The sequence below is a fragment of the Rhinolophus hipposideros genome (assembly GCF_964194185.1).
Source record: "Rhinolophus hipposideros genome assembly, chromosome: 14".
Lineage (NCBI taxonomy): Eukaryota > Metazoa > Chordata > Mammalia > Chiroptera > Rhinolophidae > Rhinolophus > Rhinolophus hipposideros.
The window spans coordinates 57,162,957-57,190,012 of NC_138060.1; the positions used below are offsets into that span (position 1 = coordinate 57,162,957).

At 44.0% G+C, this 27,056-nt stretch overlaps 2 protein-coding genes across 20 annotated transcripts in view; one reads left to right on the forward strand and one right to left on the reverse strand.

Moving 5' to 3' along the window:
- Positions 1-1,914: 1,914 nt before the first annotated feature.
- HIGD1A (HIG1 hypoxia inducible domain family member 1A) lies at positions 1,915-9,877 on the reverse strand. 5 transcript variants are annotated; one of them, XM_081073081.1, is made up of 4 exons: positions 9,742-9,877; positions 4,937-5,051; positions 4,172-4,306; positions 1,915-2,971 (listed from the first exon to the last, which is right to left on the reverse strand). In XM_081073081.1, exons 2-4 carry the CDS (start codon positions 5,031-5,033, stop codon positions 2,922-2,924), a joined length of 282 nt encoding a protein of 93 aa, XP_080929207.1. In that variant the 5' UTR covers positions 5,034-5,051; positions 9,742-9,877; the 3' UTR covers positions 1,915-2,921. The 5 variants fall into 5 exon arrangements, with proteins under 5 accessions (XP_080929207.1, XP_080929208.1, XP_080929210.1 ...); XM_081073082.1 differs by lacking the exon at positions 9,742-9,877 and adding an exon at positions 9,594-9,652; XM_081073084.1 differs by lacking the exon at positions 9,742-9,877 and adding an exon at positions 9,159-9,439.
- Positions 9,878-9,965: 88 nt separating this feature from the next.
- ACKR2 (atypical chemokine receptor 2) overlaps positions 9,966-27,056 on the forward strand; it is a 45,905-nt gene continuing 28,814 nt past the window's right edge. For 2 of the 15 annotated variants that reach the window (XM_081073076.1, XM_081073077.1), the window contains exon 1: positions 25,359-25,569. The gene's annotated coding sequence lies outside the window, so the exon portion shown is untranslated. The other 13 variants (XM_081073075.1, XR_013994908.1, XR_013994909.1 and 10 more) reach the window with 13 other exon arrangements.

A 27,056-nucleotide genomic window follows, 5' to 3' on the forward strand; every position in this document is an offset into this window, starting at 1 on the left:
TTCCTCATCTGAGGCAAGAGACGTGGCCTACACGACCAACTCTATACTCCAAAATCCTGACTCAACGGATCGGGAAGCAGAGGGAGGGTACTTTGAGGTTTTATATAGATGTGGAGTCAAATGCCAACTGTCACCACCAGATGTCACTGTCGCTTACTAGAAATAGGTAACTTCTCTGGGGACAGCAGAATCCTGAATGTGAAAGAAACAAAACGTACTTGTTCTAATTAATTCAAAGGCTTATTGAACACCTATTTGTGTATGAAGCAGGCACTAACACCAGGTGCTCTGGATGGAAAAGATCATCATGCACTCAGACTAGTGGAGGAGAGAGGTATGGAAGCAATCAGACACCAATGCTCCAGTAACTTGTAACATTCAGGCAAGGAATCGAACTCTCAGTGAAAAATCGGCATACCATCTCCTTAAGGTAGAACATCGCTTCCTGGGGGAGACCTTCTCTGACGCAACCGTGGGTTAGGCCCCCCAGTCTATTGCATCCTATTCCTAGCATTCATTATGCTTTTTGTAACCACTTACTTAGTGCCATCCTTTCCTGCTAGACTGTAAGTTGTGAGAGGGCAGGGCCCATGCATTTCCTGTGCTGTTGCATTCCCAAGCTTAACACAGTGAGAAGGTAACAGCCAGCATTTCCTGAGTTTGCTTTAATATGTCAGGTGCTATGCTAAGCCCTTTACATTCACCATTGCATTTAATCTTCCCCAAAACCCAAGATCACTGATATGGTCCCCATTATACAGATGAGGAAACCCCGGCTACTTGGCTAGTAGGTGGCAGAACCACGAACCCAGGTGTGACTCAATAAAAAATAGTATCATATCCACTGGAGCCACTTTTCAGAATTTCCATCATCTGATGCCAGCCCATTCATCCACCCTTATTTACCATTCTCTCCTTCAGGCAAGCAAGCCCACTCCTTTTCTCTGGCCACATTATGAGCACCACCATCTCAACACTTCACTTTGTTCTTCTCTCCATCCTCCGGCATTTGTCTAGATCAAGCTCTCAAACTAATACTAACTAGTCACTATTAATACAAATTAGTACATACTAATTTGAGAAATTGATCTAGACAAATTGTCACGCTAACAGATGAGCATATCACTGATTTTGTGAAACTACAGGGTATTCAGTTTCACAAAATCAGTAAGATGCGCATCTGTTAGAGTGACGATTTTTCTGAAACTTGTTCCCCAATTGTTCTTCTGCAGAAGGCTTATCCTTCATAAACAATTGTTAGGACTGCCTACAAGCATTTTCCGTAATGTCTATCGGAAACTGATCAAGTTCTTAGTAATAGCACATATTTGTTAAGCGTTTTCTCATAGACCCATATAATGGTCTATAAGGTATACAGGGACCACAGAGATTACCTAGACCAATCCCTCATTCCATAGCTGGGAAAAGATTTGGTCCAGCTCCTATAGTCAGTGGCGAGCCAAGGCCATGCCATAACATAACCTCGGGTCTAATTTTAACTACTGCTACTCTGGCATTTCTTTCACAAACGCCAACATTTCAAGTCTATTTACCACCTGCTGGCATCTACCACCTGACTACTCAGGGTCGTCCCAAACCTACAAGCTTCCCTAGCTTTGCGACCTTGAGTTAGTTATTTAAACTATTCATGCCTCAGTCTCCTCCTCTGGGAAATGAGGATCACAGCTCCTACCTCTTAGGGTTGTTAGGAAACTTAAATGACAATATACATGAAAAGTGCTTAGAGCAGTGTGTGGCACACAGTTAAAGCTCCATAAACGTTAGCCATCATTCCTATTTGGTAAATATTCTTTAACCCTGGTTCTTACCAAAGGTACAAAATGTTCTCTTCTTTCTTTTTCATGCTACTTTGAGGAACGATTTATTTTTCCAAACTGAAATAAATACAAGACATTTGATGTGTTTACTTACTTTAATAACACTACATTTACCATGTTGTCACCATGGAATGTAAATTCAGGTTAGACAAGAGAATTTCACAAGTACAGTAAAGTCTTCTGTACATCAAAGTTTGTGTATGTCTGACCAGACTGCTCATAAATCATTAATCACTTTCATTACAGGTAATTTGTTCAATTTAATCTTTATAATTCATACAGAGAAAATAAACATACTGCACACATTTAAAAAGTGTTTTTCATTACTTTGCATTAGCACTTAAAATACATGTTTCTATTTCAAGATGACATTAAAAAATTATTCTAATATAACAGCAACAAAAATATAATTCTGCAATTACAAAAGAGCTAATTTGGGATCCATATTTAAGTTATTCTTATGTTTACAAGTAGGATTCTGAAATAAATACTACTTTCTAGCAGGCCTACTATCGGCATTTTAGGGTTGGCTACACACACACACACACACACACACACATTTTCAGCTGTGGGGAGGCTTGTAACGTTGCATGCCATGCCCTGTTCTGAAAGCGTTCTTCAAGAGCCAACCAGCCCTAAAAACTGAAGCACTCTTTCAGTCCATGAGACAGGCAGAAAAAAGTTAAATTAACAGGGGCAAACGGGATTCCTACATAACATCAAAAGCATGTGATATTCTGCAGCAACTGGGAGTACTTTGGGATTGGCATGTTGTTTTCTTTAGAACTGATTTCATCAGAAGGGTTTAACAAGGTGGACATTTTACCACTATCCAGTGCATTTGAAAGTGACATGGTTCTTAGGTGCTAACTTGACTCCTCTGAACAACGTAGTTAGTGAACTCTAGTCACTAGTAATTTAGTCAGCAGGCAAAACAAGCCTGCAAGAAAGGACGCCAATATGCAAGTTACCATGTTATTGTCTGACCCACTCAAACGATTTATTTTCAACACAAACATATAACCTCAATGTGAGATGTCTTACTACAGCAAGTTTCATCAACCAGACAAGACAGCATCTCCTCTAGGGCTTACGTTTTGCCCAGAATTCCTGGTACATAGAATAGCCCATACCTAAAGAAAAAGAATGCTAGTTAAGCATATCAGTATTTTTTCAATATTAAGACAATTAAAAACAGTTCACAAACAGGCTAAAAGTAGCATCCTTGCTAGCACGCGATGTTTATAAGGGGAACAAGACCTTAGGTTGCTCTTGCCTTCTTAAACAATTTAAATTTCTAACATTCTTTTCAGTTTCCCAAGTAGACTGAGGTTAGTTTGACTAGCTCAGACGATTAAAATATTTGTTTTAGGGGCGGTCGGATGGCTCAGCTGGTTGGAGCACGGGCTCTGAACAACAGGGTTGCTGGTTCGATTCCCATGGGGGCCAGTGAACTGCGCCCGCCACAACTACATTGAAGACAACGAGCTGCCGCTGAGCTTCCAGAGGGGCGGCTGGATGGCTCAGTTGGTTAGAGCGTGAGGTCTCAACAAGGTTGCTGGTTCAATTCCCGAATGGGATGGTGGGCTGTGTCCCCTACAACTAAAGACTGAAAATGGTGACTGGACTTGGAGCTGAGCTGCGCCCTCCACAACTAGATTGAAGGACAACTACTTAGAGTTGATGGGCCCTGGGGAAACACAATGTACTCCAATATTTCCCAACAAAATTAAAAAAAAATTTGTTTTCAAGGACAATCAGTATTTATCTGGATTTAAAAGGAGTCATTCTTGCTACACAACACCAGATAAAGTCAATTAATTATAAAGCCCATAAAAGCATGTAATACCTACATTAAAAAAAATCTTTTCCACCTTCAAAACCTCAATAAAATAGTAATCATGTCTTTCTTAGATAATGGATCTTACTTCCAACCCCATTTGCATATCTAGACTCATAAGGAAATAATAAACTCGGTGGACAGAACTGTCTCCTTCCTTCCTTCCTTCCTTCCTTCCTTCCTTCCTTCCTTCCTTCCTTCCTTCCTTCCCTCCCTCCCTCCCTCCCTCCCTCCCTCCCTCCCTCCCTCTCTTCCTCCCTCCCTGCCTCCCTCCCCCTCCCTCCTTCCTTCCAAATCTCAGTAAGATATTTCATACAGAGTAAAATGATGTCACTACTTGAACTATTTTTATTAATTTACTTTTTCCATGAGAATAAATATGTGATATTTGCAAACTGCTTCAAAGTTAGCTAAAAGTATCTACCTTTTTTTATTTACAAAAAAATCCATTAATGGGGAACCACAAATGTGAAAATTTCCTACAGGAACCTACCAAGAGTCATTGCTCCCACAACAAAGCCTTGGGCTGCCACACGCATGTGGATCAGGTGAATGGACATTTTGGTATTTCCCCTGCTCTTCAATTTATATAATCCATATGCAACAATTGCTGCAAAACCTGCCATTCCTGTAAAACAAACAGTCACCAGTATGTCAGATACATGGGGGCAGGGAACCAAGATGATTTTACCATCAATCAATGTACTTCCCTACTATTTGTACAAGGATGCTTTATGAGATCATTAATTAGCTAACACACACATCAAATTGCTAATTTTCTCCCGCCGAACAGAACTCCAGATCCAAAATTGGTAGCAAACAGGAGCCGATCCAAAAAGTTAAGATCTTCAAAATGCGGGCTTGCGAAGCCAGTAGATACATTCCTTTAGGAGCACCAGGGGAACTCTTCCTATCTGTCCTACTTCCCTCTCTGAAAGGAACCAGTTAACATAACAGAAATGGTAATAAACCATAGCTGTGATTTCAACAGCTTTTTTGAAAGTCCTATGAGTCCTTCCAGCAAATCATTGAGACAGGGTAGTCTTGGGGGTCCCCCAAAACATTCAATAAAACAACAAGTCTAAATACACACAGAATTTTTATAATAAGACCTCTATCATGCCAACCTCAGCATATTTTAACATATGAAAAATATTTGAAAATAAATGATTTATGGACATGCTTGATGAACAAGTAGATCACACCTCACCTGTGTTAAAGCAAGAACACATTATTAGAACATCAAAGGCAAACTTACCAATGGGGACAAATGGTGCCTCTTTAGCTTTTCGGATAAGTTTAGATCCCTGACCTTCATCATATGAAGAAAGAGAAACATCCGAGTTGGAAGACATAGTGATTGAAGAATCTTCCTGAAAGAGAATTTCCATGAGGTTCTGCAATCCAAACCAACTAGAATAATAAATGGATGTACTTAAAATAATGCTAGTATATGCTCTCCATGAACTCTAAAAAATATTTTTAGAAATCAACTGCATTTTTAATCCGTAGCCACCTTTAGGGAGGGTTATGTGTTTTTATCACCCCTTACTGTTTTGATGTTTCTCCCATACAATCAATTCCTTTTTAGTACCACATGGTTAATAACAGTGAATTAAAAAAAAAATTACTTGTCAATTAAAATAGTTGCTATTAATTTTATGACTATCTTCATCCTTAGTCAACTTCAACTTGACAACTTTAAATTACTCAAACAAACGAATAGTCCTTATTGCCTCTTCAACAGCATGTTGAAAATCCTACTGAATACTTTTGAGTAGTTAAGTGTAGTCTTTACTGCTTTCAACTGCAACTGACTTATTTGTTCCAACATGCTACCAGGCTTCAGTTCTCACCTCTGAATAGTTTCCAACCTGTTACACTAATCTCTATTATTGATGGTGGTCGTCTTTGGGGAAGATTATTCAGAATAGCTGAGCTTTCCACTTAGCTCATTATTTACTCCATTTAAGGACAAAGCTTTTATTTTAAATACTATTGCTAAAACTGTCTCCTTTTAAACATGACTTATGTTCGGTTGAACTCTTAGTTTTTTGACTTAGGGTTATCATTTTTAACATCACTATAACACAAAACTGAACTACCTTCAGGGTCTCCTTAATGAATATCGCCTAAGCTTTAGCTGTCTTCCTTTACACATCATATATTCCCTGGGCTTCCCTCTTAAAAAATTATCTACTTTCTTTTATATTATTCCTTTAAGTGGTACCAAAAAAGGCAAGATATTGGCCCGATCATTATATGAATAAGGGGGCAGGGAAAAAATTTCATTTCCTTTATCACAAGGACCAAAGGCTTCATTCTCCCTTTTCAGTCATCTTTCTTTACACAGGAAGCTAGCAGGCATTTCATCACAATGATGCAATAACAAATTCAATTTCACCTTAGTCACAGTAATTATGTATATACTTCCTTCTTCACTGAGCTGATTTGAGCTGCCTGTAAACTTTACCCATAGATAAAATAAGGGAGTCAAACATAGTATGTAAGTGTACAAGTCTCTGACTGGTATCAATTACAATAAACTCAAAAGTCAACTGCCCATCCCACTACCCACATAATATCTCAGTACCTTCACTTCTGGGTTTTTCATGGGCATCAATCATACTCCCTTCTCTAACAATATGTCTCATTCAACACTTTGCTATTCAAGGGGTGTTAGTAGTGGTTAAGGCCCTCAAGTAAAATCCAACTCCAGAGGTGAGGCTTAGTACTTAGTTTGAAAAGTAAAATCATCCCTTCAAGCCCCCATCCCCACTGGGAAGAGCCTAATTCTGTCATCTGACAGAGAAGACAACCTTAATCCAGAGGAATTGTGCAGTATCACACATCTCAATTGGAGAAAACTCAGATTAGAACTAGTGTCTGTCTGTCTCTCTCTTTGTTCCCTATTACCTAATTAAATAAACCTCTACTTACTGAGCTTTTATTATATACAAGGTTCAAGAAGCTCAGGGTTCAGAATGCTCACTATATAGCTGAAAAGATAAAACAAACACTGAAATAAGTAATGGTTCAAAAAGTAGATTTTTTAAAAAAGAGACATGACATAGTGTGATTACTTGCCAATAGCATAACAGAGAGAATGAGAACTGAATTTAGAGTGTGATGTTTTTTAGCTAAAGTAGGTTTGGGAAGTTTCACAGAAAAATATATGAAATTGGCTTTTAAGAAACTACATAAACTGACAAGATGGAGATTAAACATTATATTTTAGGTTAGTATATTAGTTTAGGTTAGTATATTAGTTTATTAGTTGCCTTCATAACTAATCATAAGCTTCTCAAAGGCATAATTTTTATCACAAATTCTCCTTCCACCTCCCTTGCCAAACCCACATTCTAATCAATTAAACTTCTTATAGATGCTCTCTATACCTCCAAGCCTTTGCACAAGTTGATTCCTCTAACACTTCTCCCTTTCCATCTCCTTCATATACTCTCTTTCCTGGCTAACTCCTCCCACTTTCAGGTTCTTATCTTAAGTGACCTCCTCCAGAAATTCTTTGATTCCCTAAGTTTATGATAAGTGCTTTGGTTATGCAGTCCCATACAACCCCACATTTTCTCTATAATAGTTCTTTCTTATAAATGACTATGTCACTGTTTCTCTTGCTAGACTCCTTTAAGTCAGGAAGCTTTACCTGCCCTGCTTGTATCTATCTCCATTGCCCGGCAAAATGCTTCGCTTGTAGAAAGTACATCAAAAAATGCTTGTTCGATAATTTAAAAGGAATATTTTTCTATAGTTAAAATCACTCTCAGGTAATTTATTTAGGAATATTGTTTTTAAAAGCAAGAAAGTTGGTAGCTTTTCCTCTTAACCTCTCATTTCTGGATCACTATAATTCTAAGAGGTCAATCAAGTTCAAGTTTTTTTTCATCCCAGAGGGAGAGGAATGTCTCTGTCCTGTATATGAAAGAACAGAAGAAAACCCACTGATCTCCATTCTTCACATATGCTACAAACGCTGAAGTTTATATGGGTAAGACGTTTGGTCTGGCTTTCAGAAAGTAGTACCTAGAATAAGAATCAGGGTGTAGTCACTATTTGCTTTAAGTGGCTAAGGATGATTTGTCTCTGATTTCTGATCCACAACACTTTGTGTGAACATTTCAGGATAGAATCAATAAAGAGAAATATTAAAAATCCAACACTTACATCAACTTATATTTTATATCATCTTATACATTTTAACAGTACTGTATTTATAACACTCCCTGAATATGAGGTTTTGATAATTCTCTTCCTAATTACCACCTAGAAGTTCCCCAAGTATTCCTGATTTACAGCAAACTGAAAATGGTTAACTTTTAAAGGATCAGGGTTAGTAACTATAAATCGTTTAGTTTGAGAATAACAACCCAGATAACTAATTCATGCCAACAGCCTTATTTTACATATGGAAAAAAGGTGAGGAAGGGTTATATGAACTGCTCAACGGCAGGAATACATTTCTGGTGGGGTAGGACTAACAGTCCAGCGTTCTTTTGATTGACAATATACTGCCAATTCATCAGTCTTATGATGTTGGTATATTTTTAATATGAAAAATATGAAAACCTATTCCTTAACAGAAGCTGGCCTCTCTCTCTTTGAATTGTAAAAAATATGCAAATCATGCCTAAAATTAAATGGAGCCCTATTCCCCAGAGACTTATCTAATAATTTCAAAGGATTGTTTTTTTTCACCAGCACTAGATGTTCCTTTATCGTTTTCTCCTCCACCCACAGCAACTGACCGATATCTGTCAGAAAGTTGAACAGGTGCAAAAAGAGGCACCAGTAACCAGCTATTCCAAGCCAACTTGGAAAACACAAATTACTCCGTACAATGAGTGCGATACCCCTGAAGACCTTTTAAAATGCTCAAGAACCTACAAGAGACAGAAGGGAGGATGAGCTGCCCAGCATCAGGTGATGCAGCAGATTGAAGGGTCTTCACAGCCTGCAAAGGATCCTTTGGTCTCAGGCACTACTATTGAAATTTTGATTTTGCATCAGTTACCCATCAGCTTCTTAACAAACGGCTGCCAAGGTCGCACTACAAAGATTCTGATTCAGATGGCCTGGGGCAGGGCCCACGGGACGTGTATTTTAAGAAGTCCCCCCCAATGACTCCGGTGCACACGAGAAGTGAGAGGCCCTGGTGCACAGGGCTCACACACGTGTGTCACGCTGCGGCCTGGGGCCGCCTCCGTCGGTCGGCACTTTTCACCCGAGCGGGTCCTCCTCAAGTGCCCGGGCGCTCCCGGAGCACAGACGCCTTCGGTGGGCACCACCCGCAGAGGGAGACAGCCGCCCCCCACCCGTAACACGACGACACGGGCGAGCAACGCCGCGCCACCATTTCGGCGGCTCCCAGCTCCAGACCCACGCTGCGTAGGTTTTGTAATCTCTCAGCAGGAGAAATTTAAATCCCATCCCAGACGCTCGGGCAGGGCCTGGGGCCTTCTCACGCTCCGAGGACAAGAGGGGGTCGCCGAGGGTGGGACACGGGGCTCGGGGAGAACAGGAACGCGGTGCGGCTTCACGCCCCGCCCTCGACCTTTCCACCTCCGTCCCCTCTCCTCCCGTGACCTTGTCAGGACTCCACGCCGCGGCGCCCGCCCTCCCAAGCCCTCCTCGTCGGCCGCCCGGCTCCGCGCTCGGGGTGCGCCCCGCGCTCCGGTGCCCGGGAGTCGGCGCCAGCCCCGACGCGGTCCTCGTTCTCCCTCCTTATCGCCCCCGCCGTCGGTCTTCCCTTTCGGCCACAATTCAGTCCACAAACGTCTGCGGCATCTCGCCGGCTTCTATCCTCCCGGCCGACAGCGCGTCAAGCCCCGTCTCCGGACCCCGATCTCCCCGAACCACGAGGCCCGGCCTGACCCCCGCCCCCCAGACACGTAGCTCACCCCCTCCCTTCCAGGCCGCGGTCCACTCTCAGCCCCGCGGCCCCGAACCCTCCTAAGGCGCTCTGGGCCCGGCCGAGAGCGGCCCCACTTCCTCCCACCCCGCGGCAGGGCGTCCCCCGCTCTCCATACCCCGTCACCCGCCACTTACAAAGAATCACAGACTCCCCCAAACTTCAACCGGCTTCTGGCACCCGCCCGCCCGAGCCGTCTGGCGGCTTCTCCCCGTCCCGCCCACAGCCGGCTCCGGCCAATCAGAAGCCAGGGAGCGGCAAGCGGGCGGCGGCCGACCCGATGTGTGCGTGCCTGTCCGCGGTGGGTGGGGCGGCCCGGAGCGGGTCCGGGATTGGCTGGGTCGGCGCGCTGCGGCTCCGCGAGCCCGGATCTCGCGATGCTACGCGTCAGCGGTGAGAGGTCGGCGTCCGGGGTGCCCGTGAGGGTGTTCGCGCGCTCCTGGCCCCGGGCCGGGTAGTCCTTCGGGTTTCTCTAGTCCTTTCCGCCTGGGGCGGCGGCGGCGAGCAGCGAGAACGCCGGGTCCGGAGCGCGGGCCGGGCGGGGCCGGGCGTGCGGGGTGTCGACCGCGGCCAGTCCTTGGGAGGCTGCGGGTGAGGTGGGAGCCCGGTCCTGCCCGCGGGGGCGCCGACCGCGGGGGCGCCGGAGCGTTCGATCCATTCCGCTCCCCTGGTGGGTGTCTGCCACGAACACGCCCTGCCGGGCCTCGGCTGCAACCCTGCGTGGAGCTTAGGCCGCCGGGGGCAGCCATTAACGGCCCGCCCCGAGGCGCTGGGGCTGCGACCTCAGCCCGCTCGGGGGAGGTTTCTTGGAGGGAAGGGGCGTCGGAGGCCCCTTGTGACGGCGCACTTCCGGGACCGGGGCCCCTTGATGGTTCGGGGAATAAGATCGTCAGTAACGATGGGGCGAGTTGATGTAAAGCCTCGGCGACTGTCCCGCGTGTCTGGGACTAACTTAGAATCGCTCAGTATAACCGCCAAGCGAGGCGGGTGCCCAGGGCTGTCACACGGGGGGAAACTAAGTGCCGTGAGCTCAGCAGTGTGAGCATCTTTTTGTCTCGCGATGGAGTGGAGACGCACGTGGGAAATGGTCCTGTGATGGGTGGTCAATTTAAAACGCCGTGCCGTGGGATGCGGCCGGCACATGTTTTGTCTGGTTCGTGCCCGTGGCTCCCGGAACGCCGTGGCTTCAGTGGGAGCCCAGTAATGTTACAGGAAGAAGAGGCGCAACCGGTGCGGTAACTGGAGGGCTTCAGAGATAACTCGGCATGAGCAGGGACTCGTTTAGGGTCATGAAGACGGTGCAAGCGCGCGGCGCGCTTGCGTCTGAAGGTAAACCAGGAGTCACGAAGTCCCTATTCTGGAAACACAAAGGCCCAGAGCAGCAGTGACCGCAGCGGGTTTGTTCCTCAGGGATTTATAGAAATCAAAATAATGTTAACCAATTCCTAGAGAATGAGACTTGGGGTCAGGCCGACCTGAATCCCATGTTGACCACATACCAGCCATGACCTTGGGCGTTACCTCTCAAACCCACTTTCTCCATTTGTAAAATGGGCATAATTGTAGTGGTGGTGAGTGAGGGAGCACACGTAGGTGGTATTGAAAAGCGTTAGCTATTGCTTTAATTTCCAGCGCCGTACACTGTGTGGAAAAAACCAGGCCCTGCCCTATTCGTGTGAGAAGTCTCTGATCAGCATGTGGAAACTGAAGTCTTGGTAAGTGATGACGATAAATAGCTGAAGCAATCAGATAATGCAGATTATTTTATGGAGCTCTGTCGTGCGGGGTGACAGGCGGGGTCTCTGCTCCCGCTCCCCACATAAGAACGCGGGACACGGTGAGGCCAACAAGGAACACCCACGGAGCCATAGATGGGGGAGTCACACCACTCTAGTCTCGCTGGCGGCTGGGTTTACACGACGTGCGACCTGCTGTCCGCTTTGCTGCCAACCGACCGACTCCCCTGGCTAGCTGCAATCCGCCGTGCTAACTGCAATCGCGCTTGCCAGCCACCATCTTGCTAGCCCCCATTTTCTGCTAGCGTAGCCATGCCAGTTATATTAGTGGCCAGTGGCTCACTGGTTACAGCTGATGGCCAAGTAGCCACAGCTGATGGCCATGCAGTCACAGTTGATGGCCGTTTACTACCCGAGCCAGCACCTTTCTATGTGAGGCCAAGAGCCTGGAAACTGTTTTTTGGGGGCTCTGTTTCCACACTCCACCCCTACAGGGTCTCACCTCACAATCTATGCGACAAGTGTCTTCTGCGAGGAGCCCTGTGCGAGGAGCCCTGTGCGAGGAGCCTGGAGGTGAATGCAATATCCTGGACACAGCCAGGCTCTCTGGACACAGCCAGGGTTTCTCAGGGCACCACCAGTTCTTCTGGGCACAGCCAGACTTCCTGGGCTTCTTAGGGTGCCACCAGTCTCCCCGGGCTCAGCCAGGGCTCTCAGGGCACTGCCACTCTCTCTGGGCCTCTCAGGGCACCGTGCTGGAACAACAGCGACTCACAGTCAAGGTACTTACATAATTCTCGATGGCGGCTGGTCAAGACACAAAAGCAAACATCTGCCAGTTCCACTACATGGTGGTATGTTCCCAAACAGTCAAGCGTCCATTAAATTAGGGATGGACAGCAATTCCCCATAGTCCATAGTCATTCGCCAGGGCTGTCCTGGGGGTGAGGGATGACTCTGACCTCACCCTCATCTCCCACGGAGGACTCAGCAAGTGTTTCCTCCTGGGAAAAGTCCCGCATCCGGGCTGCCTCAGCAAGCACTTCCCAGCTCACAGGGCCCCAACGACCTTCGCTTTCTCAGGCCTATGCTGGTTGGAGAACCGTCCACGTCTTCCTACCCCTCCACGGGGGTCCAGCTCTCTGGCAGCTGCTGCTCCTGTTCTTCCCGAGACTGAGTTTTCACAAGCACAAACGGCTCCACCGCCCTTCGGAGGGCTTTGGCCGGCACAGTACCCTGCTCGCTGCGCCATGTGTCATGCAGGGTATCACGCAGGGTCTCTAGTCCTGCTCCCCACATAAGAACACAGGACACGGTGAGGCCAAAAAGGAACACCCACGGAGCCATAGGTAGGGGAGTCACACCACTATAGTCTCACTGGAGGCTGGATTCACATGACGTGCGACCTGCTGTCCGCTTTTCTGCCAACTGACCGACTCCCCTGGCTAGCTGCCGTGCTAACTGCAATCCACTCTTGCTAGCTCAGCCACCATCTTCTTGCTAGCCCCCATCATCTGCTAGCATAGCCACAGCAGTTATTTTAGTGGCCAATGGCTCACTGGTTACAGCTGACGGCCAACTAGCCATAGCTGATGGCCATGCAATCACAGTTGATGGCCATTTACTACCTGAGTCAGCACCTTTCAAGAGCCTGGAAACTGCTCTCTGGGGCTCTGTCCCCACAAGATCGTTCTGCTACACTTTATTCCATATTATGCTACAAGAAAACAGTGGCCACCGACAAACTTACATCTCTCATATGTAATACAGACATAATTGGTAACAAATACACATGTATTATTCCATTCTCCTTACTCTATCATTTTGAAGTGTAATTGATGCAGAAGACTAAAAATTATTTGAGTTATGTATCAAATTAACCCACCAGTAGTTTATAGAAAAAAGGCAGCACAAGAAGCATCTATCTGCCTGCTTTGCTAATTTCCCCTCTTTAGAGAGCCTCTAACTTCTCATGTTCCAAGTAGTTGTCCCATATCTAAGGGAAATGGACTTCTAAACTCAGATATCTACGTAGGAGAGACCCAGCTTAAAGCTGTGTTACCCTGTGTTAAAAATACTGTGATCTTTGTGGAATTTTGTCTAAAGTGTTAAACCTTTCAAGAAAATTGGTAATATCTGTGGGTATTTAAATTTTTTTTTTTTAAATTGGGGAACAGTATTTCTCCAGGGCTCATCAGCTCTAAGTCGTCCTTCAGTCTAGTTTTGAAGGGGGTAGCTCAGCTCCAAGTCCAGTTGCCGTTTTCAATCTTTAGTTACCAGGGGCGCAGCCCACCATCCCATGTGGGAATTGAACCAGAAGCTCAGCGGCAGCTCGCTTTGTCTTCAATCTAGTTGTGCACGGCTCAACTCACTGGCCCCTGTGGGAATCGAACCAGCAACCCTGTTGTTCAGAGCTCATGCTCTAACCAACTGAGCCATCCGGCCACCCCATGTGGATATTTTAAAACTAGAGTTCGGAGTCACTTTCAGCAATTACTGGGCATGTATTTTGTGCCTGCGACTGTACTGGACTCAGAAATTAAAGACTCAGTACCTTCCCTGAAATAATTTATAATCTGATAAGGTAGAAGGAACAGGTATAGAAAAACATGCAAGATAAGTGCTTTGAATGGAAATTCAGGTAGATACAAGGAGTGAACAGTTTCAAAGAAGGCTTCTAGGGGCTGAGGCTTGTGTGAGTGGGCTTTGAAGGATGATTAGCGTGTAAAATTGGGAGAATTACAGAAAGGAAACTGGTCAAAGGAATAGAGGTAGTGTTTGGGATTGTCATTCTGGCACGGAGGGTAGTGAGTGGGGCAAAGGCAAAAATTTGTGACTAAAGCAGAATAAGAGTAATGGAAAGTAGGGTTTAAGCTACACGAGATAACTAATGCTAATTAAAGAACTTGAACAATATGCTATCAGGTGGCTCTTGAAGGTTTTGGAGCAGAATGTTGACAGGCAGAATGCTTTTGAGGTACTTGGTAGTGAAGTAGAATGGATAAGAAAGGGAATATCAGTCAGAAAATAAAAAAAAAGCTGTGCAGTATGTAGCTCATTATACTCTGTATTGAGGCTGTATCCTTGGTCTGAAGGATATGGAAGGCTGCTGTATGCAGTAGTGTGGTCTGTCTACCACTTTGAAGCAGAGTAGTCCTTATAGACCAGTCCCCGGGGAGAATTGGCTAGGGTCCAGACCATCGTCAAGTTCCCTGTTAGAGTACTGCCCTGAAGGGCTACTCAAAATGTTACACCTGTGTACCGTTTACACTTTGCAGAATCATGGAATAGTACTTACGCTGTGTGTTAACTTCCAGCCATGTTAATAGCATGGTTTAAAATTTTGTTTAAAACTTGCCTGAAAGGTAGGAGCTTTTAAGCAAACAAAAGATTCTTGGCAAAAAATAATTGGGCCCTTCCCTGGACTGCTCATTCAGGTGTTTTATAAGAAATGCTTCCCCCCGCCCCCCAGCAGAAGGAGCAGCTGATAATTATATCAGACCATCATGTTCTGCTCAGGTTTAAGACAGTTTTTGTTTTTCACAGTTTATATATGCCAGAACATTAAGTCTGAAGGTGCCTGGTCCATCCCTCTGCCCTTTAGGAAGAATAGTTCTAAAACGCCGTGTCAGAACTCTTTAGAGGGGAAAAGCCACTCCCACCTTTTACATTTTATGAGAGGCAATACAATAGTGTTTAAGACCAGACTCGGGAGTACACTTTGCTGCTTACTAGCAATGTGATAATTAAGTTAATCACTCTGTGCCTCAGTTTCTTCATTTGTACAATAATAGGACCTACCTTTTAGACTCTTGGCAAATGGTATGTAAAGCCCCAACATTTCCTGACACATACTAAGTGCTACATGTATGAATAATTGTGGTATTTCCATGGTGTGTATGTGTGTATGAATTCCTGTAGGTCCTACTTAGCTAACCTATAAGCACAATTGATAGTTACGTGTGTGTGTGTGTGTGCTTTGCATTTTAAGTCTTTTGGTTACAGAGGAATTCCATAAAAACCATAAATATAAGATGCTTACGACCAATATTTTAGCAGAGAAGAAGCAAGGAACCGTCAGGCACCTTTCATCTCTAGTCTAGACTGTCTCCCACTTTTATATCATTGGTTTAGGTCAACCATGTGAAATGTTTTTCCCATTAGTAACCAATGTGGCAGTAGGATTTGTGTGTCTGTGTAGCGATATTTTCTTTAGTGAACAAAAATATTATACTTTAAATATTTTAGTCTTGAATTGATTTTTCCACTGATACACTTAGTATTATTTGTTATTGTTGTTTGGGGCAGCAGCATTCTTCTTAACAAATGCCGAGGAGCAAAACTGGTTGAGTGGAAGGGGGACTGGCCTGGGGCCCCAGGATTGCTACCGTGCATGAAGTCAGAAGGCGTGGATTTGAACGCTTATTAGCATTATGACCTTGAACACGTTATTTAGCCTCTTGGAACCTCAACTTTTTTCAATCAACAAAATGGGGATATTAGTAAGTACCTTATAGGTTTGGCATTGTGTGATCTAAATAACCTTATATAAGACACCAAAAATAGTGCTTGGGACAGAAGAGACACTAGTATGTTAGTTCTGCTCTCCAAACCAGCCCCCTTCCTCTTACTGCCATATATTCCTAAGCACTAACGAGCAATGCAACCTCAAACACATCACTTTTCTTCTCTAGGGTTTCCTGAACCCTGCTCTAAGTCATCCTTTCATTATCTTTGCCCAGGTTCACCTTCCATTCCCCTCACACCCCCACTAACCCTTTTCACTGAGAGCATTGAGAAATCCTGGCACCTTTGTCCCTTCTTGCCCCCACCTCTAGATTTGCCTGCATCCATATCAGTCATTTCTTCTGGTCTTGGGTACCCTCCTCCTACTGAACACCAATCAACTCCTGTGCTCTGGATTCCATCATTTCTTTCCGCCTAATCTATCAGCTGTTTGCTCTCCCACCTGTAATTTTGTGCTCTCGCTAGCTCGCTTGCTACAGGCTTGTCATACTCAAGACTCTTCTGCTTATAAAAACTCTCTTCCTAGCTCCTCCATCCTTCCTCTAATTGTCGCTCTATTTTCTTTCTCCCTGACTTAGGAGGTAAAAAGTGTTCATATTATCTCCACATTTTCCCACTCCCCCCCCCCCCCCCCGTTCACTTGACCTACTGGTTTCTATTACTATCACACTACAGAAACTACAATAGTGAAGGACACAATTCAATGGACATAATTCAGTTTCTCAGCCCATACCTAACAACTCCTCTATCTTCTTTGACACCATGCATCTTCCCTTGATACCTTTCTTTTGGTTCCTCCTCGAGTTTGGCCATACTTTCTTCCCTGCTGTCACTGAACTCACTTCCTCTGTCCCTTAAATATTGGTGTTTTCCAGGATTCTATGCTCACTCTCTTTCCTTCTTACTCTCTTGGGGTACTCTCATGTACCCTAATAGTTTTTTACCCTCATCTGTCTACTGATGTTCTCTTCTCTCTCTGCCATATTTCTTGCCTAAGCTCCAGAACTATATACTCAATCGTGTATTGGACATCATAGATTCCACAGCAGGTCCATAGTGAACTGAATTAACCGTCTCTCTCCTTTCCTTCCCCCGCTCTGGACACCCACCCCCTGTAATTTTTCCTAAACTCCTTGACTTGGCTGATGGAACTGCTATCCATCCCATTAACCAAATATGAAACTTAGGCAAATCCCTGGTGCCAGCCAGTGACATCTGAGCAGAGAACTGAGTGACGAGGGGCCAGTCCTATGATCTAGGGGAAGATCTATGGCAGAGACGAGACTTCCCTCTCATACTTCTGTGCTCTGACCCGACTGGCCCAGATTTGCCTGATTCCTGTAAGGAGTGATGTTGAGAGGGTCATTTACACAGGATAGCACTTCAACAGATCAAATAAGGAAATACATTTGCATCAGTTTACACTTGGCACAAGACTGTTTTCACTGACAATGTTTTCAAATAAAAAGCAGTGAGGTTGTCACTGAAAAATGGATCTTGGATTTATTGCAGCTCCTCAAAATTCCTTTTTGTTCTTCCTTTTAGTTATTTGGGGCTGGGTTGGGGGGATGGGCACGTGGATTGGTGGGCACAGAACTTTCTTAACTTAGCAGAAGCCTTTTTGCCTCTTTGCTTTGTTTTGAAGGCATTTAGTTTTGGGATTAACAAAACCATCTATTCTTAAAAATTTACATAGTTTTACTTTATTTTCTTATTTTGTTTTAACTTTTATTTATTTTAAGTGTGTTTTTCCAGGACCCATCAGCTGCAAGTCAAGTAGTTGTTTCTACCTAGTTGTGGAGGGCGCAGCTCACACTGGCCCATGTGGGGATCGAACTGGCAACCCTGGTGTTAGAGCATCTGTGCTCTGACCAACTGAGCTAACCGGCCGCCCAAAATTTACATAGTTTTAAATCTCATATATTTTATTAATAAATGTCTTTCAGTAGAGAATGAGTAGGCAGAATTTAGTCTTTTTAACATTCAGTTTTATGTGGTTTATATCCTCATTTTAAAAATGAGAAAATTTGTCAAATCATCTACATAACTAAAAAGCTTGACTTACTTTTGTAATCTGTGTTTATGCAGGTATGAGACTAGATTACATAGAAACAGAATTGATTACTAGAAGTGATAGCTTTCTGTTTACCACAGGCAAACAGCTCTTTCCGCCGGAAAGGATAGACATGATTTTTCACCTGGGCTACCTCGCTGGTTCCTGCCACCTGGTACGATGTGGAGCTCTGTGGTTATGGACCAAGCACCTCTGTTACATTTTCACCTATGCACCTGACGTTCTGCACGTAGGAGACCTCCAGTAAATACTGGTTGGATGACTCAGGCTGTGTAATTGCAGAGGTGAGTACCTGAGTTCAGTGACAGGCTGCTCAGGGCCTGTGGGTTCCTGTGGCAGCTTAATTCTCTTGATCAGCCATCATTTACACACTTTGGAAAAGAACCCCCCTCACTTCTCCTCCACTGCCTCAGACATTGATTGCCTCTCTGCTTTCTCCTACTCTGTCTTTCTCCACAACGATTTAGGGATATTTTTACAGTCTGCTAATTCTCTGAGAAGGAAGTGCCTCTTCTGGGAGACATGGCCATACTCAATGGCACTGCAAATAGGTTTTTATTGACTGATCCCCAGGCTCTCCAAGTCAATTTGCCCTTACACTGAGTGTGAGGCACCATCTGTTTATCTTGATGGCTTAATGAATTGAGGGCTCATAAATATAGCTGACATCTAAATTAGATCCAAATCACACTAAGGACAGGATAATGGTCTCTTGCCAGAGATGGATGGACAAATTACTTTGATAGCTCTGGAAGAAAAATGGATTATGCAGAGAGCCACTTCACCCATATTGATGGCCCTGAGTGGCTGATGGCTTTTGCTCAGGAACAGCAACCTGCCCCATTTCAGGGAAAACTGGAAAAGAAAGATAATCTGCCTGACCCAAGTTCACTCAGTGAGTCAGCAGTCAAGTGCTGGCCATCAAATCCTTCTGCTACTTTGCTTTATAAAGACCAGAAAAGTCTTTCAAGGATGATGAGTATTAAAGTAACCATTAAAAAAGTGAACTAGGAACCTGGGCCTATTGCCTAGGACAGTATGGCTGATTAGACGGAAATCACAGGCGGTGAGATGGCCAAGCGTTAAGTGTACTGTGCACATTGTGATTTCTCTAGAAACTGGGTGGGCTGTTGCTGAAGGGCCATTCACCAAGAGTTTAAAAGACCTACTACCATGTTTTGCTCATTTGCTCTTACAGTTAGCTGGGATCTGGAATCCTTGTGATCCATGAGCTGTAGTGAGTGAGTTGTTCCCAGCCTCTCTGTTACCTGCAAGAATCTTATACCAGAAGCAAGCGGAACCACATGCAGCTATCGAAGCAGCCTGCTGTACACTACCGCGTGCTCAGAGCCTGCCATTCTCTAGGCACACTCACACACACTTGAAACAGTAAAGTGTCTGATCATGAAAAGAGCTCCATGAAGTAAATATTATTATCCGCATTCTACACACGAGGAAACATTCAGCATGGTTAAGTAACTTGCTTAGGTTTCCACAGTCAGAGGCAGGACTTGAACCCAGTCCTGTTTAGCTCATACTCTTTCTAGAACGCTTCAGTCCCTCTCTGTGCTTTCTTTTCCCCGCCAGTGCCTGTTTTCTCTCTTACTCCCATTTTCCCTGTGAGATCCTTATCAGTCACAACGTTTGTTTTGAAATATGTATATATTTCAAACCATATATATATACCTGTATACATACATACACACAGTTGCCCACGGGGTCTCAAGATTCTCAGACTCCCAACCCAAGTGTCTGCTAGTAAATAGCTCTACTTCACAGGTACGGTAACGCCTTCTTTAGGTGGGTAAACATCTCTTAACCTGAGAAGCTTTAGAATATAGCGTAGAAATATTGAAGAGACCCACTAGTATTAATAATTTTTTGTGTTAAGAGAGCAGCTATTCATATTTGATGTTTTTTATATATTTGTCACAGGAGGGTGGGTTTGGTTTGGTAGCATGACCTCTTTGTAACTGATTTGAAATGTTTGAGCAGTATAGATTTTTTATTTTAAGGTGAAATCTTACTAAATTATTTGTAATACCGAAACATCTAACACACCTTTAGATTCCTAATATTTGTAAGTTTAGTGTATTAGATTTGCAAGTTTGAATTTCTGCCCAGGAAAGCTTTGCTCATTAAGTTAAAGCAGTTGAGGTACATAAAGGGAAATGCTTGAGATGAAGCAGTCCGCTGTATAAATATTTATAAGCACCCTTCCCGTTCCAATCCCTAGCCCCTAGTCACTTTCCAATGGAAGAACAACCACAGAGCCTTCAAAGTGGGGCCCAGTATAGAAAAGGCTGCTGGACACTGCAGGTTGCTATCCTGCCGTATCTATGCATAACCAAGATGGGCAACCTGCTGTCCCCAGGTCCCTCCTTCCTCTCCCTGCCTGTCAGAGCCGGCATCTTAGCACAGTTGGATGAAGCAATATGACAGAATTAAAAAATGCTAGGCCTGCCCCTGGGTTTTCCAATTTATTGTGTGTTGTTGTTGTTGTTGTTGTGGGCACTGACTTTCTTCTGTCATTGCTAACGCGGGGAAGGCACTCTGTTAAGAGATGATCCCAGCATTAGAAGCCATTCCCTGGGTCTGAGTAGTTGTCATGCTTATTCTCTGGGTAGCCTAAGGCGACCCCTACTGGAAGGCGCATGCTACCACAGAAGAAGAATTGCTCCAAAAATGTGTTCCTCTTGGGAAAAAGAGAGAGCCATATTTAAACTGAGAATGATGTTCTCATTTCATAGGACAGCTTTTCCAACATGTGTATAAATTACAAACCACACATCCCTTCCAACATCCAAAGCTCTGGTGAGACAGAATCAAGACTATAGCACTAAGCAAAACCTAGCACTAAAATTTGGAAACAAGCAGGCTTTCCATGGCGTGAAGCCCTTTTGAGGATCAAGATGAACTCTAATGTTGCAAAGCCTACAATCCGTCAGATCTTGGAACTCAGGCCATAACAATGTCGTTATGTAGCTGGTATTCCAGTAGTGTCACTCTCATCCTGAGAACTTTCTTGTCTGTTTCTATCTTGTTGTCAAGAACTCACTTATGTCTGGGTTCCTTTGCAGCCCAGGCCACCCTAGACTCCAGAGAGCACATATGATCCAGCAGGATACAGGCTCTGTGGAAAGGAAATGTCAAGAAAGAACCCAGATGGAAGGAGCCCTGTGATGTTCTCTTGGCCATCCCCATGACTCGGGCTCTACATCATCCTTGAGGATACAGGGTGACAAGCTACAACTACATCAAAACTGATAACAAACAAGGGAAATCTGGATGCAATTCAGAGTGCCAAAGCCCTGTGGCAGCTTTAGCGTAGAAAGGAAAGTGGGGTTACTGTGTGGGATTTAATATGGACTGAGTGAAGGTCACAAAGAAGTTCGTAGGATTGTGTGGAGATACCAGATAAATAACCTCAAGTCCAGTGTGTGAAAAGGGAGACTGCTGGAGTGATACTGTAGGATTCTTAAGTATTTACCCTACTCACCACCACAGTTTACTGCTATACATCAGGACGGTCCTTCTTCCCTGCCCCTTTCCACCAGAGCTCTCTCCTTCAAATGTCTTTTGCAGCAGTGACCCTGACCATCCAATAGTTAGTGCCCAGCAGACTTTAGCATTGTCGCTCACATTCTCTGATGGCTGTGTATTCCACTTCTGGGACAGTGTACTAGATGCTATAAAAATTCCCCCACCTAAAGACCACCCAAGACATGGATCCTCCCTGAGCTAGTGTGTGTGTGGGTCAGATGCTTTGGAATATGGAGAACTCACTTTTAGGAACATTTGGTTTTATGTCTTTTTTCTAGCTCTGATCCTTGGAACAGGGATTTTTGAACTTGAGAGGCCCGTTGTAAAACCTGTGGGGATTCTAGAACAAGGCCCAGTGAAACTAGGGATGTCATTGGGGCTCCACAAACTGAGGGGTTGTCTCTTGCCTCTGTAAAGAATAAGGTAACTCATGAACTTTGACTCCAGGTAGATAAAAAAAGATACCTATAAAATCAAAGAAGTATCCCGGGTTCTTCACTCTGGAAGAGAGGAATAAATCCTTCAGCTGGTTCAGGTAGACCCTGGACATTGGTGAACAGTTATTAAAAGTTACTAATTACAAATTAATTATCCTGATTGCAAGATGAGTGCTCTGTATATTTGTTATGCTATTTAGGGTTTGCTTGTTAGGTTACATTAAACAATCCTCCCTCCCAACTCTGAACTTCACGAAAGGCCAAACAAGCGAGCCTCTGAGGATAGAAAAACAAAGCCTAGACTATGTGAAATTATTTATAGCCTGAAAGGGCATATTTACTGCCTACTAGATATAGATGGTACGTTTATCAAAGGGAGAATAAAAAGAGAGAATCAGCCCCCTATGATCCCCAAAACTTCATGTCATTTATTAAGGAAGATAAACTCTGGAATTAGCTGGAATCCTTAACGTTTGACTCTCTGCACAGAAACTGTAACCTTCCTTATATATCTTCAGTGTTTTACTGGACATACACTCTGACCTCTTTCAAAATGTACATTATCAGAACCCCCTTTCAGTAGCCTTCTGAAGTTTGCTAAGACAGGTTCATTGATCATAGGCCTAAATGTAAAACCTAATATAAAATTTCTAGAAGAAAACGTAGGAGATAGTCTTTGTGACCTTAGGGTAAGCAAAGATTTCTTAAGGTACAAAAAGTGCAGTCCATAAAAGAAAAAAAATGAATTGTTTGGACTTTACCAAAATTAGGAACCTCTGCTCTTCAAAAGACACTGTTAAGACAATAAAAACAGTCGCAGACTAGGAGAAAATATTTCCAAATCATATATCTGATAAAGGACTTGTTTCCAAGATACATATAGAGCCCTCTATACTCAATAGAAGAAAACAAACAGCCCATTTTTTTTTTAAAAGGGCAAAATATTTGAAAAGACACTTCCCCAAAGAAGATGGATGGCAAGTAAACATGAAAAATGTGTTCAACATCATTAGATCTTAAGGAAATGCAAATTAAAACCACAATGAAATACTATTTCACACTTACTAGAATGGCTAAAAATAAAGACTGACCAAGCACTTAGAAAGATGTGGAGTAATTGGAACTTTCAGATTTTGCTGGTAGGGATGCAAAATGGTACAACCACTTCTGGAAAACAGTTTGCCTCATTTCTCACACAGGTAAACCTTACCATCCAATCTAGCCATTCCATTCCTAGTATTTATTTACCCAGGTGAAACAAAAACCTATATTCAAGCAAAAATCTGTACATGAATGTTGATAGCAACTTTATTTGTAATCACAAAAAACGAAACAAACCAAATGCCCCTCAGGTGCAGAGTGGATAAACAAACTGATACATCCATACAAGTTGTTGGAGGAAATGAATTTGGTCCAGTCACTTTGAAAAACTGTTTACCTAGCAGGACTTACCAAAGTCAAGCATATACCCCACTAACTGCACTCCGAGAGACATAGCCAATAGAAATGTGTAATCTGTTTGCCAAAAGGCTTATGAACAAGAAAGTTCTTAGCAGTACTGCTTGTAATAACCCTGTAATAGTCTGACTCCATTTTTGATGTTAGACCACTAACAGTCTTTAATCCCTATTAGTCTCCTTTTCCTTTTTGTCCCCCACCTGTACTTGCTGATAAGAAAACCCAGGTGCTTCTTTCCTTGGCATGGGAGGGAAGTTCAAACCACACAAACTCCAGCCTGTGGGAGACGGAGGCTTCCTCCTGGACCCCCCACCCACAGCCAGGATAAACACTAGATCCATTAGCCCTTCTGCTCAAGCCAAACAGACTGGCTTGAGTGTGGGCCCTGCTCTCCCAGAAAACCTCTCTATGTGAGTAAAAAATCTTTTAAACCCTCTTGAGTGTGTTGCATCGCCAGTTTCCAGCTCTGAACCAATTTTGGATGGGTGGAGGCCTGGATACCACTCTCTTGGAGGAGCAACCACAAAGTAACCCCCAAACAGGAAACTATTCAAAGACTGAGTCAACAGATAAATAGACAAATGAATTATTGCATATTCACCCAAGGGAACCTATAGGGCAATGAGAATGAATGAACTACAACTGCATGTAATCTCACAAACATAATGTTGAACAAAAGAAACCAAAAAAAGACTATATTCTGTATGAGTACATTTAAATAAAGGCGAAGCTAACCTATGATATTAAAAGTCAGGATAGTCACCACCATTCTTATTAGAGTAGTAGGTTACTGGAAAGGAGCACAAAGGAGGCACTTTATGCCGGGATCAATTTGAGGAAAAAATAAATAAAATGAGCAGTGTAAGGCGGAGGGGGCAACTCTTGAGTGAAGAGCTCTGGTTCTGGCCCTGGTTGGGCTGACAGATTAAGAGTGTGTACCAGCCCCACCCAGTGGACAAATGTGGAAGCGCATGCCAATGCTTAGGGAGATGACTGGCTTTTCCTGGGAGCTTGATGTGTCGCCCATTTTGGAGAGTGGGGTGCGTGTTTGGGGCTCAAAAATGGGATACAGTTTCTAAGAAGGGTATAACGTTAGCCTTTCTGTCCAGCTACAGGGATCTGGGCTCAGCCAGGCTGAGGGGACAAATGACTTCTCTGACAGGAGAGGTAGAAAACCAAGGGAAATGTGGACTGTATTCCAGCGAAGGGCTCCACTATCCCCAGGCTTTATCTGCCTCACCAGGCAGTCTAGGCTGAGTTTGGACATCACCTTTACCCAGGTGCTAGATGCTAATCCAGTAAGGTAGGTAGTAATCCCCATTCTACAGGTGAGGAAACTGAGGCCTGGGTAATTTGGCTTATACTCGTAAACGGCAGAATTAAGTTTTGAATTCGGGTCTACCTGGCTCCCAACCTGGATCTGAACCATGATTCTCTATGTAGTGTCTTAACCTGTTTTGTGCCATGGTTCCCCCAGGAGGTCGGGTGAAGTCTATGGGCCCATCTTATAATAATCTTTTTTAAAAGCATAAAACAAAATGCATAAGATTACCAATCGTATTGAAATTGCCAAGAAATACTAGTCCTATAAATATACAGATACCTCGGTGTTTTTTCAGTTGTGACATGGTATATGTGCCTCTTTATTGAGGTCTTGAATACAAGCTCTAGCAGTGGGTTTGAAAACAACCAGAATTTCCAGGAAATGATGAGGAGAAATATTTCTGTTTCAATGGTGATGTGAAATGAAACTATCAGTGTTTTTACTGGTGACAAAGTCATGGGTCACATTCCACTTGAAGGAAATGTTGAATTTCCAGCACAGGTCAGTGAAAATAAGGATGTGATCTTGTTCCCATCTAAGTTTACAGACCTCCTGCATATTAGGTGTTTGTCCACAGGGGACGTGTGGACCCTAGGTTAAGACTCCTTGATTCTGTTGCCTCTGACTCATCTCCCCTTTCTCCTGACCGTTCCAGGGCTTCATTGGGAACCAGCCTGTGAGCTGATAACTCAGCAAAGAGTACCGGGTGTCTGTTAAATAACAAGGGAAGATCCCAGGGCTCAAGAGGCACTTACTGAAAGCCCCCCCGATGCCTCAGACAGGCTTTGGACCCAGAGATACACAGAGGAATAAGACGCAGCCTTCCCTTCAAGAAGCCCCCAGCTGGGTAGAGGCATGTTCTCCAGGTAATTTATGATTAATCTCCAAAGGAATTAAACAGGCAAGAAGTGAGTGCTTTGGGAACAGAGGAGGAACAATCCAATGGGCTGAGCAGTCCAGGAAGATGTCCTGTAAGAGACAACACTAGGGCTGAGATTGGGGGTGGGCAGCTTCCAAGGCGGGCCGTACAATGTAGTGACACAGGCTCCGTTTTCAGATGGCTCCATCACTTCCTAGCTAAGACGGCTCCATCGCTTCCTAGCTATGGGCAAGTCTACCAGATTTCTCCATATCTCAGTTTCCTCATCTGTAAAATGGGGTGACTCTTAACACTTCATAGGCTTGGTGTGAAAATTAAATGAGTTTAAATGCTGTTAGCCATGATAATGGTGCTGATTATTATTGGAGAGGGGGACAGACAGAAAGATGAAGAATTGTAGAGGTTAGGGGCAACTCGAGCTACACAGAGGCTGGGTCGTTTTCTTATGAAAGTAGCAGGGAAGGGAGGGCGACTGGCTCAAAGATTTAAGGTGGAACACAGAGAGCATGTTTTGTTTTCATCATTATGGTTTTTTTTTTATTTTACATTGGGGAATAACAAGAAAAGCTTTGATTTCACCAAGAGTACTTATAAGACAGTGTTAGTGTATTTATGTTTTAAAGGGATTAGTTGATTTAGACAGACTCTTCATACAATAATACATAATACAGGTGGTGTGGAGATGTGGCAAAAAATGTAAAAGTGGTGGCAGTGCCTGGTTTGAATGACCTGATCAGGAGATAGGAACCACCTTCACTTCGTGGAATTTTAGAGGTTCTCCTGGCTCAGCCCAGTGATCCTTGCGGTCCTTAATGGGAGACTGAGGCTGGCAGCAAATACACGGTATTGAGGAAAAGCTCAGAAGTACTGTTCACACCCTTTCATCTTTGGATACACTCCATGACAGTATTTTAAACGGTAGGTCACCACCCAGAAACTGGTTATGAAATCAGCTAATAGGCCATGTCCAGCATTTAAAAAACATGAAATAAAATAGAACAGAAAATGTAAAAGTGCATTGTGAGTAGTTAGGATAATTATTACTTGGCGAAAACAGACCACCAGGTAAAGTGCTTTTCTTACCGTGAGTTACAGGCAAAAGTCCAAGTTCTAGTCTAAGTTCTGCGCCTGCCCTGCTATCTTGCGGGGTGGTCCCCATAGTCTACGAGCCACGAAGACAAATTAATTTTGCTGGGTAGCTAACTGAGATATTCAATTGGTATGTTTATGCTCAGAGGTCTGATGCAGCCAGTGTTCTTGAGCTTATTTAAATACCCAGAGGAGGGAAGGCTGGGAGCAGGCCAAAGAGGCCCCTGGGGCTTTTCACAGGCTCCTTCCTTATCTCATCAAAATGTTCTTTTTCCATATTTTCAATCCACACCCAGTCCTCTGCTTCCAAGTATCCCTTCACATTTTTCAGTTACAGCATTTCTTTATCTTTCCTGGTTTCCTCATTTTGGGCCATACTTCCCA